The following is a 12,542-nucleotide window of genomic DNA, read 5'->3' on the forward strand; positions in this document are numbered from 1 at the left end:
CATTGTAGTTAATTCGCGGAATTATCTATAAAAGTTATTGCTTAGAGTCATTGTTTAATTAAATTGTGCAGTGTTTGTAAAATTTAAATTCTTCAAAGTGTCTGTGGTGTAGTTAAATGGTGAGTGTTCAGAGCTAGCGTGAAGTGTTGCTGATAGCCGATGCTGATATTTTCCAAGTTCCTGAGCAAAGTCATCTGGCATCGTCTGGTGGGAAATAGCAGTTAAGTGACGTTTTTTTAGCTGCAATACACTTGGAACAATTTAATTCAAATCTCCAAGTGTATTAGGACACCCTTTTGCATATTATTTCTCCACCAAGGTTTGTTCAAACACTTGCGTGTTTTTTTTTTTTTTTTTTTTTTTTTCATATTAAAAATAATTTTTTTATGATATCTACCGCAATTTTATATTAACTTACGACTTGTAATTTTTTCTCCATTTTTAATAATTTATTTTTCGAATATTTAAATTTACCGCGCAAGTAATAAGAATATTTAACACGGGTGCATTTCCGAATGCACCCATAGAAATTAACCTTAATCCCACGTATGCGCAGTAAAAATTTGAAAATGGTTTTTTTTAAAGGCCAGTATTTAAAGAAATATTTAGGAAACTTAATTTATATTTTTTTTACGATAGTTCATTAGTGTTATCATATTTGAAGAGTAAAAAATAATATGTTCTAGTTTTCTATACATTTTTCATTGATTTTTTAAAACGACGACTTTTGGTTTTCTATGCATTTTCTATAGATTTTTGATGGATTTTCTTAAGTGGTGACGAGTTCTTGTTTTCTATACATTTTTTATAAATTTTTTTAGACGCCGATCTTCGTAAAAACTTCGGCTTTTATAGGTGAAAGAATTCCAGTACATTAATATGATACTGAGATTAGTCGACGTCTCATAATTTTTGGATTTTTGAAAAACGATAAATTTTCTTTTGTCCCAAGTCAGTAAGCCCTCATTTTTTATGAATTTCATTAGACGGTGTTTTGTTTCTCTATAGAATTTCTATAGAAATTCGACAAAAATCCTTAGAAATTTCAGAATCCAAAATTTTTTTTTTTAATTAATAATTCACGGTCGGCTATTAAGTCAATTTGTGTCATCGGAATCTGGGTAATAGACATCCGCTCCAATTTTTTAAATACTCGCGCTTAAAACCAAATTTGCGCAGAACCAGTGCGCACGCGCGAAAATTTTGTTTTCAAAGCAAGCGACCGATGTTCGGGTTGTCGCTGGTGAAGCGTGAACGTGAACGTGAACCAACAAGAGTGTGTTGGCTTCCTGACGTACTGGCGTCGTAACTTAGCCATCGCACTGGACGATTGATCACTGATCACGGTGTCCATTCACGTCCGTCAAAAGAGTCCATTTAATGGAGCATGTGAGTGCCGAAAAAGGAGTAAACGCGTTGGGTACGTCGTAAAGGAGTGGGTGTGACGGGGGGTTAATTTAAAAAACGTGGGTGTGGGCTGTGTACGTGGGAGGAAAAAAATACTTGTTTAAAAGTGCCAGAACGTGCCAGGAAGAATTATAATAATAATTAACATCATTATCATCATCAGCCAATACTTTACCCAATCAACGTCTGCGTGATAATGCTCAGGTACTTATTGTCACCCACGGGCTACCTGATGTCCACTAAAATAATCATTTTTTATTCACGGTAACGATTAATTATTATTTTAAACGACCAAGCTTTTACTTCAATTAATAATTCGCTGACTGGACACCCAACTTATCAACAAACCAAGTTGGAGTATTAATTTTTTTGCTGATTATTGCGAAACTAAATAAATAATATAACATGGCCACGATTACTGACGATCGAGTGACGGATTTACGAGCGGAAATTGAAAGACTTTCACGTGAGCTTGACCTTGCATCGACCGAAAAAATTCAATCAGCACAATATGGTCTTGCTCTTTTGGAAGAAAAGTCTGCGTTGGAACAAAAATGTAACGAGCTCGAGGCACTCTACGAGAACACAAAACACGAGCTCGATATCACTCAAGAGGTTAGTAGTTTTTTTAATATATTTTTTTTACTCCTTATTTGGTGTCCTTGATATTTAAATTTTAAATAATTTAGGCTCTAGCTAAATTTCAAACGACGACAAAATTGACAACCAGGAGTGGGATTGAACAAGAAGAGAGTCTTCTCTGCGAATCAGCGGCACGTGAAACGTCACTACAGACGTTGATAATTGAATTAGAGAATGAAACAAAACAGTTGAGGCATGAGTTGGAACGTGTGCAAGTAGAACGCGATCATGCCTTGCAGGAACGTGAAGATGTGGGTAAACATCATCAGCAAGCTGAAGGAGAACGAAAGAATCTACGCACTGAATTACGCGAGTGCAGATTTAGAGAGGCGAGATTGCTTCAGGACTACACAGAACTGGAAGATGAAAATATTTCTCTGCAGAAACAAGTATCGACATTGAGATCGAGTCAAGTTGAATTTGAAAGCGCGAAACATGAGATCCGTAGATTGAGCGAAGAAGTTGAGCTGCTCAATAGCCAAGTCGAGGAGTTGTCCAATTTAAAAAAAATAGCTGAGAAGCAGATGGAAGAGGCACTGGAATCACTCCAAGCCGAGCGGGAAGCTAAATATTCGCTGAAAAAAGAGTTAGACCAACGTATGAACAGCGAGTCTATTTTTAATTTGAGTAATTTTGCTCTCATACGCGGAATAACTGATGATCAGACGATATGCAGTGACGGGGAAGATGATTCCCCTGCGTTGAGGAGGATCGAGGCTGACTTGAAGACTCAGGAACCCGGGACATCTGCTGCCAGTAAACAAGTCGATTTATTTTCGGAAATTCACTTAAATGAGCTCAAAAAATTGGAGAAACAACTGGAGCTAGCAGAGTCGGAAAAAAGCGTCCTCTCTCAAAATTTAAAAGATAGTCAGCATGCCGTTGAAAAGAGTCAAGGGGAATTGCAGTCGTTTGTTGCTAGAATTGTTCAATTAGCGGCTCGCGTTCAGTCGCTCCAGCATTTGCACTCTAAACTTCCGGAAAAACAAACTGAAGAAACGGCTATTGATAAACTCACTCAGGTAATTTTTATTTGTAATCATTTTTCATTAAATTTACAGTCGACTACCTGTCATAAGCCTGGTTTAGGGGACGTTGGGGAAACTTTTCTTGGAATTTAAATCTTCTACGACCGTGCGTTTAGTTTTGTTCTCGACTACTCGTTATAAGCCTGTTTTATTTTATGGGATTTCAAACGTCATATTTACGGTTTGTTACATACGTCAGTTTCCCGATTTTTCTAGTGCTTATGGCGCTAAAATAAATACTTATCTTTTTACACTAATAATTATTTTAATAGAAAAAATTATAATGACAAGGGTATTAATTACAGTAATGATAATAATAATTGTTATTGATCAACATAATGCTCAATAAAACTTTTAAATTGTAACAGAAGCTTTAATTGTAATTAATGATTACAATTATCAACAATAAATTATATTTTACTTAAGATTGATTAAATTATTATCCGCAAAAGATCGATAGTAAATTTTCATCATTAATTTTGATATTTTGTTCCTCTTGTTAGTTTATAATTTAGAGAATTTTAACGGAGGCTTATAACGGGATGTCTGGTACGAAACTCAAAAAAGTGGTTAAGTGGGGGCTGTTTGGACTCAGTACCTGTCGATTGAGAGGAAGAGGCTAATAACGGGTAGTCGACTGTAATTAAATTTAAAATATTATTTGATCGTAAATAATTTAATTAATAAATTTTATTTATCTTTTTAAAAAAACTTGTAGGTTCTATTTATGATTCTCATAAATTTACATCTCCGGTCTCTGACCCTAAAAGTGACTCATTCGCTCAGTACTATAATTATATTATTAATTAAATTTTCATTGATAAAAATAAGTTAAACTAATATATTTTACATACATTTACTTCATTGTATGTGTGATCTAATAATTTATTTCTGATATAAATGACAAGACATAATTAAATGAAAACTTAATTTAAAAAGAGCAAATAATTTATGCATCAATGGCATGCATATACTTGAGATAAAAAAAGTTTTAAAAAACTTTTACTAACGAATGAGGAAAAATGAGAATAGGGTCGGTTTGTTTACTTAAGTATTTGTTCAGTCATAAATGCGAATAATAAATATTTATATTGCACTCTATAAATTTTTAATTTATCTTTGCCGGATTATTTTTATGCAAAATTATTAAAATATTAATAGACAGTCATTAATATTAAATGGGTTGAAAAGGCCGGTTTATAAATTTGATGTTATTTAATTATTAACAGGCTGTTATGCAGTACCATCAATGGAGTACAATGTCTGCACGAGAAGTTGAACAGTTGCAGAAGGATTTAGCTGAGCTTGAAGATAATTTGACTGTTTCCGATGCAACACAGCAGCTAAGAATGGAGTTAACAAACCTCCGTAACAAGGTATGTATTTATTATTCATACAACGCATGTATAGTACACAATACTGGAGTTAGTCGACGTCTGATAATTTTTGAATTTTTTAAAAAATTATGAATCAAAAAAAAAATTCCGAAAAACTGTTGACCTATGGGTTGACTTCAAAACTTTTCGCTGTTTTAAAGCTTGAAAACTTTATTATTGGTAAACTTTTGAGCTCTGCGAGATTAAAAAACGATAGGACCGAAAAAACAGACATTTCGCTACAAAAAATTAATTTTTGTCTGACGAAATTTTTGGAACAATTCGGCCGATTTCCACGTGTTCTGCGGCAATCTGAAGAGTTTGTTGAGATTTAGAATTGGTAAAAATTTCAAAGAAATCGTTCGAGTGATTTATGAGTTAAGGAACAAAAACGTAAAAAAGAAATTATTTTTATCTTTATTTATTATATTGAGTAGAAGTACCGTTTTTGGCCACTTAGAAATTTTAAATAAAATACTGTGTGAAATACACAATGACATCATTAATTTTGCAAGTAGATTTGAAGATACTTCTATCACGTTATTACCCTAGAATTTGTTTTTAATGTCTTCATTAATTAAAATAAAGTATTAAATGTCCAAAAATGGGGCAGTGGCCACAGATGTTACCTACTTCTATCTTAACTTATAAAATACTTGACCAAATCGGTTAATTTATTACGTAGTTATCGTCAGATAAAAAAATTTTACATACACACACGGACGTTTATCCGGAAATAATCAGAACATCTTTTTAGGACCTCAAACCATCAAAATCTGATGGCAACTCGATTTTTGAAAATGGAACTGAAACCAATAACTTCCTTTTTTTTAAATTTTCAATTTTTATAGCGGGAAATTAAGAATATTTAAAAAATTGTAGTTATAGTTTTTTAAATTTTCTACATGCGAGAAAAAAGGTGAAAATTGTCGTTTGTCTGCTGACTTCAGGATCATTATAGTACACATTTAATAATTAACTTTTATATTTTATAATTGATAATAATTAGCGTTAGGATAAAAGTAATCGGTAATAAAAATAGTATTAAGTATAATAAATATTTAATAAAGTAAACTAGTGTAAAGGTAAATTGGTTGTGGGTAAATTTAAGAATAAAAAAAAGTATGAAAATTATGGCATTGCAGATACCGGTGTCAGAGAAGTGTCTTCAGGAAAAGGTTGGAACTTGTGGCCTTTGTTAACGTATTTACCACCTATTAATAATAATAATAATAATAACTCTAGTTAATGTTCTGCCTATCTAACGATTTATTATCATATTATTATTATAATTATAATTATTTAAATTATAATTGCTTTCTCGGTGACCTTAACATCATCTAGGTGTCGCTTATACAAATAAAAAAAAACTTTATCTTGTATAAATATTTTAACTCATACTTCATATAATATAATATCATATTTATTAATACTCTATTCATAAATCAGCTCGTTACTTCACCATCAGTAATCTTTATCTTTATTAAATAATTAAAAGCAACACAAAGCAGCGCAAGTGTATCGTGATGATAAAATATTTTGCTTATCGTGTACTTGCCAAGTATAATTCTTCCGTAAATGTATGTTTATTAAATTAGCTGAGATAAGCAGGTGGAATCATTGATTGTACCGGCAAACTTACTAAGCTTTTAAGTGAATGTGCTTACAAATATTATCTTATTAGTATTCATTGCCAGTTAAATAAATTATTAATTATTCAGTAAATTATCAATTATTTTTATTTCAAATAATTGATATAGTTTTTGATGAATTTTTTATACTTGAGTAAAATGATACTGGTTAGCTCACGACTAGTAATTTTTTGATTTAATTTAAAATGACAAATTAAAAAAAAATTTTTTCAAAAAATTGCACCTGTAGTTTTTTTAATTTTCTACATGTGCATATTTTTAGTTTTTTTTTTTTTTTTTAAATTAAGTCGTTAAAATAAAAATTTGAAAATTGTTGTCTGCTAACTTCAGGATCATTGAATAAAACATATTTATTTATCAGTATTAATATGAAATCTTTTCAGTGTCGGGCCTCATGATCTTTGAAAAATTTAATTTTGAAATTTTTACTTTTGCACTTTTGAAATTTTCTAAACTATTGAAAAAAAATTTATTCATTCAAATAATATTAAAAAAAAAATTTTTTTTACTATTGCAAATATAAAATTAAAAAAAAGGCGGGAAAAGTTTTTTAAAATTTGAAATTCATATTTTTTTGTATTGCAAATATGAAATATTTATTTTCAAAAGCTGATTCTTTTTTTAATTATAATTATAAAAGTTAAATTTTCAAAAATAAAAATAAAAAGATCATCAGGTAGATGACCATGATTTCGATAAAGCAAATAAATTTAAAAAAATAAATTGAGTCTGCAAGAATGAAAATAAAAATAAAAATTTTCTGGATACTTCTTAAAGCTAAAATAATATTTAAAACGCAATTATTTACACTGTAAATAAATGAATACAGCTGTCCAATGAGTATCGTGCTTACGAGCATGCATCAATAATTAATCTATAAATATAAAATACTTCGACTGTCATATTTATTTGAATTTAAATAAACAAGCATTTAAAAATTCAATTTTTTTATTTAATTACAGCTACTGGATACTGAGCACCGGAATTCTCAGCTCGAGTCAGACATCGAAATTCTTTCAAAACTCGCTTGTGAAGCTGGAGGTTGTTTAGATACTGCTCAAAATGATCTTCAAAATATTTCGGACGAGTTGGCGCAACTTTATCACCACGTGTGCGCGGTCAATGGTGAGACACCGTCGCGCGTAATTCTCGATCATGAGAAAATTGTTCCTGAGAAAGAAGAGAGTGAGGATAATGGTAAAATTGAATGGTTTAGAACACTTTCCAAGACAGATTTACCGATCAAAGACCTCAAGAGTCTTAGCAAAGCTAAGGAAATCGGCAAACATATTGAGACCGCGATGGATCAAATAAAACATCTGAGGAATGCCGTCGAACATACCATTGACATGTCCAAATTAAAAGGAAACCAAACTGACAATTGTAAGTATTTATTTTTACAACGATAATAATTTCTTTTACATGAAATATTACTGACACCTGATTTATTTTTAGCCGGCAATGAAAACAAAGCAGACGAAGGAGATCTACAGGAACAGGTGATAAAACTCAAGGCGTTATTATCAGCAAAACGAGAACAAATAGCCACTTTGAGAACAGTACTAAAATCAAATAAAAATACCGCTGAAGTTGCGCTGACCAATTTGAAGAGCAAGTACGAAAGTGAAAAGAGTATTGTCAGCGAAACTATTTCAAAACTAAGAAACGAACTTAGACGACTAAAGGAAAACGCAGCGACATTTTCAAGTAAGTCATTTTTTTATTTATCTTTTATTATGCTTCTATAAGTTTATTTTAAATTTATTATTTTTTACCCAATCCCTTCTAACATGGTCACTAATTTATTTTTTTATTTCATTTATATTAATAATGGGCTTCAGCATTAGCTTACATGGCGATACTAATGTCGAGTTCTTTTACAATTGACCTGGCGCTTGCTCTTAACATTTGCCATCAAGAACGATATTGCGTTAAATTATAATGTCATTATTTTTATTTCTTTTGGTTTTTGTTACAATTTATTACTTTAATATTCCTTCAGTTCATCTTCGTTTAGTTCTCATAGTTTTCGTTTAGTTTCTTAACAAAAAAATTCCTCGATCCTTTTTTTACTTCCTGTTTATGTGGTTAAGGTTCATTGGTTTCCTCTTTTTCATTTAAATTAATTTTATTGGCTTTATCATAAAATGGTGGCAGCTGTTCCTGTTGTGTATTTTTCTTTTTTTTTTATTTAAAAACGAAAAAAAAAAGAAACCTTGTGTGTATTAAAATACCCGCTAACAAATAAACCTGTTCAGGTCTACGTGCAATGTTCGCTGCACGATGCGAGGAATATGTTACACAAGTTGAGGAATTGCAAAGGCAACTGGCTGCTGCTGAGGAGGACAGGAAAACGCTCAATCATTTGCTACGTCTTGCTGTCCAACAAAAACTAGGACTTACTATGAAGTTAGAGGAATTGGAGGTCGATCGTGAATTAAGAAATACTCGTAGACATGGTGGCAGTGGCGGTGGTGGACGTGGTCGTGCTCCTCGCATGCAACAGACACACCGTCCTCACATGGGTAGAGATTTTTTCTAGAAAATGGTTAAGATATGGAGCAAAGTTTTCTGAGTGATGATTATTATTTTTTGTCAATACTGTCGTGTTTATTACTATTATTTTATATATTTATTTTATTTTTTAACTTTTTTTGGGTACATGGAATTTAATCGTGTTGATTAAATTTATAAAATATACAATTGTTATTCAGTCACTAGGAATTTTAATTGAACGTATCACGTGCGAGATATCGGGGTATTATTTTTGACAGATAAAATTTGAATTTTTTTACAATTCAAATATTTTTTACGTTAAAAATATTTTTATTCATTTTCAATATTCGGTCATTGAACTTTTTATTTTTTTATTTTACACTGAAGCTTATTAATAAGAAAATTTTTTTCGGAGAAATTTTTTACTTTTTCTTCAATAATTTTTAATGAATTTTAAATTCAAATGAGAAATTTTTTAAAATTTTATTTAGGGTCAAGTAACCAACTGATCCCTCAATATCCAATTTCTTTATATATTTTTATTTATAAATAAAATAAGATTAAAAATTATTAATTTAATGACTTATTAAATGATTTATTTTAAATTTTTATTTAAACTGAAAGTCAGAGAAAATTAATTACTGCTGGTGACGACTAATCTAAAAAATTGAGAAATTTTATTTTTATCACAGTGAAATTTCTTTATTTTTTGACATGATATTTAAATATAAGTATCAAATTAAAGTTTAATGACTACATAATCAATAAAAATTTTTAAACATTTTTCTGACAAAAGTAATTTTTTAGAAGACTAGTTCTTAAAGTAACGGTAACTGGAAATTGGGTATTTTATTCTAGTAAAATTTGTTATGCAAAAATTTTTTTAGAGACACAAATTTATACAATTTGTATAAATGAATTTAAAGTCAATATCAAATACGTACACAAGTGATTAATTGGAAAAAAATAAATTGGGAAAATAATAAAAATTTCCATGTACTCCAAAAAAAAATGATATACCCGAACTTGATACAAGTCAAATTGCCTCGGGAATTGATGTTACTATCAATAACATTAATACAAATGAAATGAAAAAATTCACAGAGATATTTTACTTAAAAAACAAAACAAAAAAATTATAAAAAAAAAAAAAAAAAAAAAAAAAAAAAAGTAAATCATCGAATCCGAGTAATTGTGGCATTTGTTAGCATGACTAAATTTCCCAGCGGATTAACTAGATTCGAAGTTTTTTCCCTCTATTTTCATCACTCACGCTCCATGTCGTTGATTAAGTTTAGTTACAAAAAAAGGCTAAAAAAAAACAAACAAACAGGCGAAGAAAGAAATGAAAATCTCTTCGTTACGAATTTTTATTTTCCAAAAATACTAAACAAGTCATGAGTTTTTTAAAATTCAATAAAAATTAGGACTTGTCGATCGTAGACAATACGTTACTAATTATACGACGTAGAATTAAATAATCGTCTTAGAAAAAAAAAAAATAAATAAATAAAAATTTCCAGTACTTGGAAAATAGCGTTTTAGATTTTATATATTTTAAAGTAACAAAAAACATCAGTAGGTTTTTTTAGTCTGATAAATAAATGATAAAAAATAATGAATTTTTAAAGTAACGAATGAACGAGTGAGAGAGTACGAAATTCCGTCGCATCACATTGTGCTCCTTATTTTTATTTTTTAAAATTGCAATATTATTTAATAAGTATTATTTTTTATTTATTTCTTATCACTTATATTTAAATTAACTTCGGCCGGTTTATTTACTTTTGAATAAACACTCAGGCCTCGATTTTAAATTCCAGCTATCGACTTTTTATTATAATTTAAAATCATTACGTTTTTTATTTTAATACTTAAAATCAAAATAATTAATTACTTTTTTGCGCAACTATTATTTTATGACGTTGATGATTTTTATTATCAATAGATATATATTATATATATATATACATAATAATTATTATAATAATCTATTAGCAATCATTTTTCACGAGGTGATGGCTAGGTAATTTAATTAAATAATTATTTAATTATTATTTTTATTAACAATTTAAAGAAAAAAAAAAAATTGAGTCCTTGAATCGTTGAGTAAAAAAAGAATTTATAAGAACGTCCATTTTTTATAAACTCCTGCTTGAAGAGCAAAGGAATTAAGAAAAAAAAATACGTTAATAAAATCATAAATAAATTTTATCTATTGTCAAAAACAAAAAAAAAATAAAATAAATCGACGAGTTATCGTTTGATAACACGATCGGTAATTGTTGCCAATCTTTTAAATTGTATTGTCTCTGATGTATTTGTAGTTGATAATTATTCGTGTAAACAATCAATTACGGTGTTGTTGTCGCTATTCGCTTTGTAATTAAGTCTGTTATTTATTATTATTATTATTACTGTCTATTATTATATAATTATAATCAAATTGTATATTTATTAATGTAAATTTATTTGTCGCCGGTGTTTTTTCAAGGCAGCTAGCGCGTAAAATCGAATGAGACATTTAATATCGATCATTCTTTTGACTGATCGATAGCTATCGTATTTCTACCGAACCATTATTGTAAACGTCCATTTGTTATTAATTTTATTTAATACACGCGATGGTTAAAACAATTACTCGTTATTGGTTTAGCAGCTAATTTTTAATTGTTGATTATTTTAAAATTAATCTAATATTTTAAATGATTAAATTACTTTGAATTTACAACTTTCACGCTGGTAATTTGTTGTAGATATTCAGTTTAGTTGCACAAGTTTATTATTTGTTTTATTAAATATCAGTAGTTGAGTTCATTTAATATTTAAAGTGCCTCGAGCATTAATTGGAAATATTTTTAAAATTTTAAATCGATAGATTTCAAATTATTACTTGATTTAAATTAACTGACTTTTTTTTTTAATACTTTTATTTTATAAAATCAATGGAATAAAATTATTTTTAATTGAACATCGATTTACTTGCTCTTGGTATTAATTACTAATGAATATTAATCGTTTTATTTGTTTAACTAAACACATTATTGACGTTATATTATGGATTAGCACAATATTGTTTATTTAAGCTCACTTAATTGCTCATAAATCAAAATTATTATTCCACCGCATCGATTTAATGCTTATTAACGAACTTGAATATCTACAACACTTGAGAAAAACAAATATTTAAATCTACATGGAGAAAAAATTAACGAAACTGTTACAATAAATTATTAAAAATATTTTATATATTAAGTACACGAAAAAAAAATTTTTCGACTTGAAAAATTTGTTTCCGCTTAAAAAAAATTTTTCTTGCCCCAAGAAAATTTTCATTTTTAATTTATAATACAAAAAAATTCTTAGTAAAAATTTTCTTGGGCTGAGTAAAAAGTTTTTCCATCAAGAAATCCTTTTTTTTCTGTGTAGAAAAAAATTTATCAACTAATATATAATTTATTGACTTGATAATTATCTCTAGTAAAATTAATTTCTTGGTAAAAAAAAAGTCTATACTTTTAAAAATTAATTGAAAAAAAAAAAAAAAAAATAATTAATAATTAGAATTATAGAAAAAAATTTTTTAGCCAATTAGAAAATTTTAATTATTCACAAAATTTTCTATAATTATAATATTTCTCAAAATATATAGAGTGTATTCCTACAAAGAGACAGTTTCAATAATTTAATCTCCGTGTCTTTTTAAAGCAAGTAATTAAATAAAATAAAATAATTTTTACGTTAATTGTTGATTTATTAATCGTTTAAAATATTTAAAAAATTATAAATAAAAAAAATAAAATGAATATTTTATGTCCAAAAACCGAGCCAGCCTCAGACCACCGTCCCTTTGTCCCAATTCTTCCACACCGTCGCCGTAAAAAAAATTACTCTGACTATTCTTCCACACAAAATGTTAATAATTACCTCGTAAATTATTA

The 12,542-nt window shown here is 28.6% G+C and overlaps 1 protein-coding gene across 2 annotated transcripts; it reads left to right on the forward strand.

The window, feature by feature from the left end:
• The first annotated feature begins 1,256 nt into the window (after positions 1–1,256).
• LOC103568138 (protein bicaudal D) lies at positions 1,257–9,776 on the forward strand. Of its 2 annotated transcripts, XM_008544850.2 has the most exons (7): positions 1,257–2,022; positions 2,097–3,071; positions 4,307–4,453; positions 5,599–5,631; positions 7,068–7,488; positions 7,561–7,812; positions 8,364–9,776. In XM_008544850.2, the coding sequence occupies exons 1-7, from the start codon at positions 1,813–1,815 to the stop codon at positions 8,645–8,647; spliced, it is 2,322 nt and encodes a 773-aa protein (XP_008543072.1). In that variant the 5' UTR covers positions 1,257–1,812; the 3' UTR covers positions 8,648–9,776. The 2 variants fall into 2 exon arrangements, with proteins under 2 accessions (XP_008543072.1, XP_008543073.1); XM_008544851.2 differs by lacking the exon at positions 5,599–5,631.
• The last annotated feature ends 2,766 nt before the right edge of the window (positions 9,777–12,542 follow it).

Source organism: Microplitis demolitor, chromosome 4, assembly GCF_026212275.2.
Source record: "Microplitis demolitor isolate Queensland-Clemson2020A chromosome 4, iyMicDemo2.1a, whole genome shotgun sequence".
In the NCBI taxonomy this organism is placed as follows: domain Eukaryota; kingdom Metazoa; phylum Arthropoda; class Insecta; order Hymenoptera; family Braconidae; genus Microplitis; species Microplitis demolitor.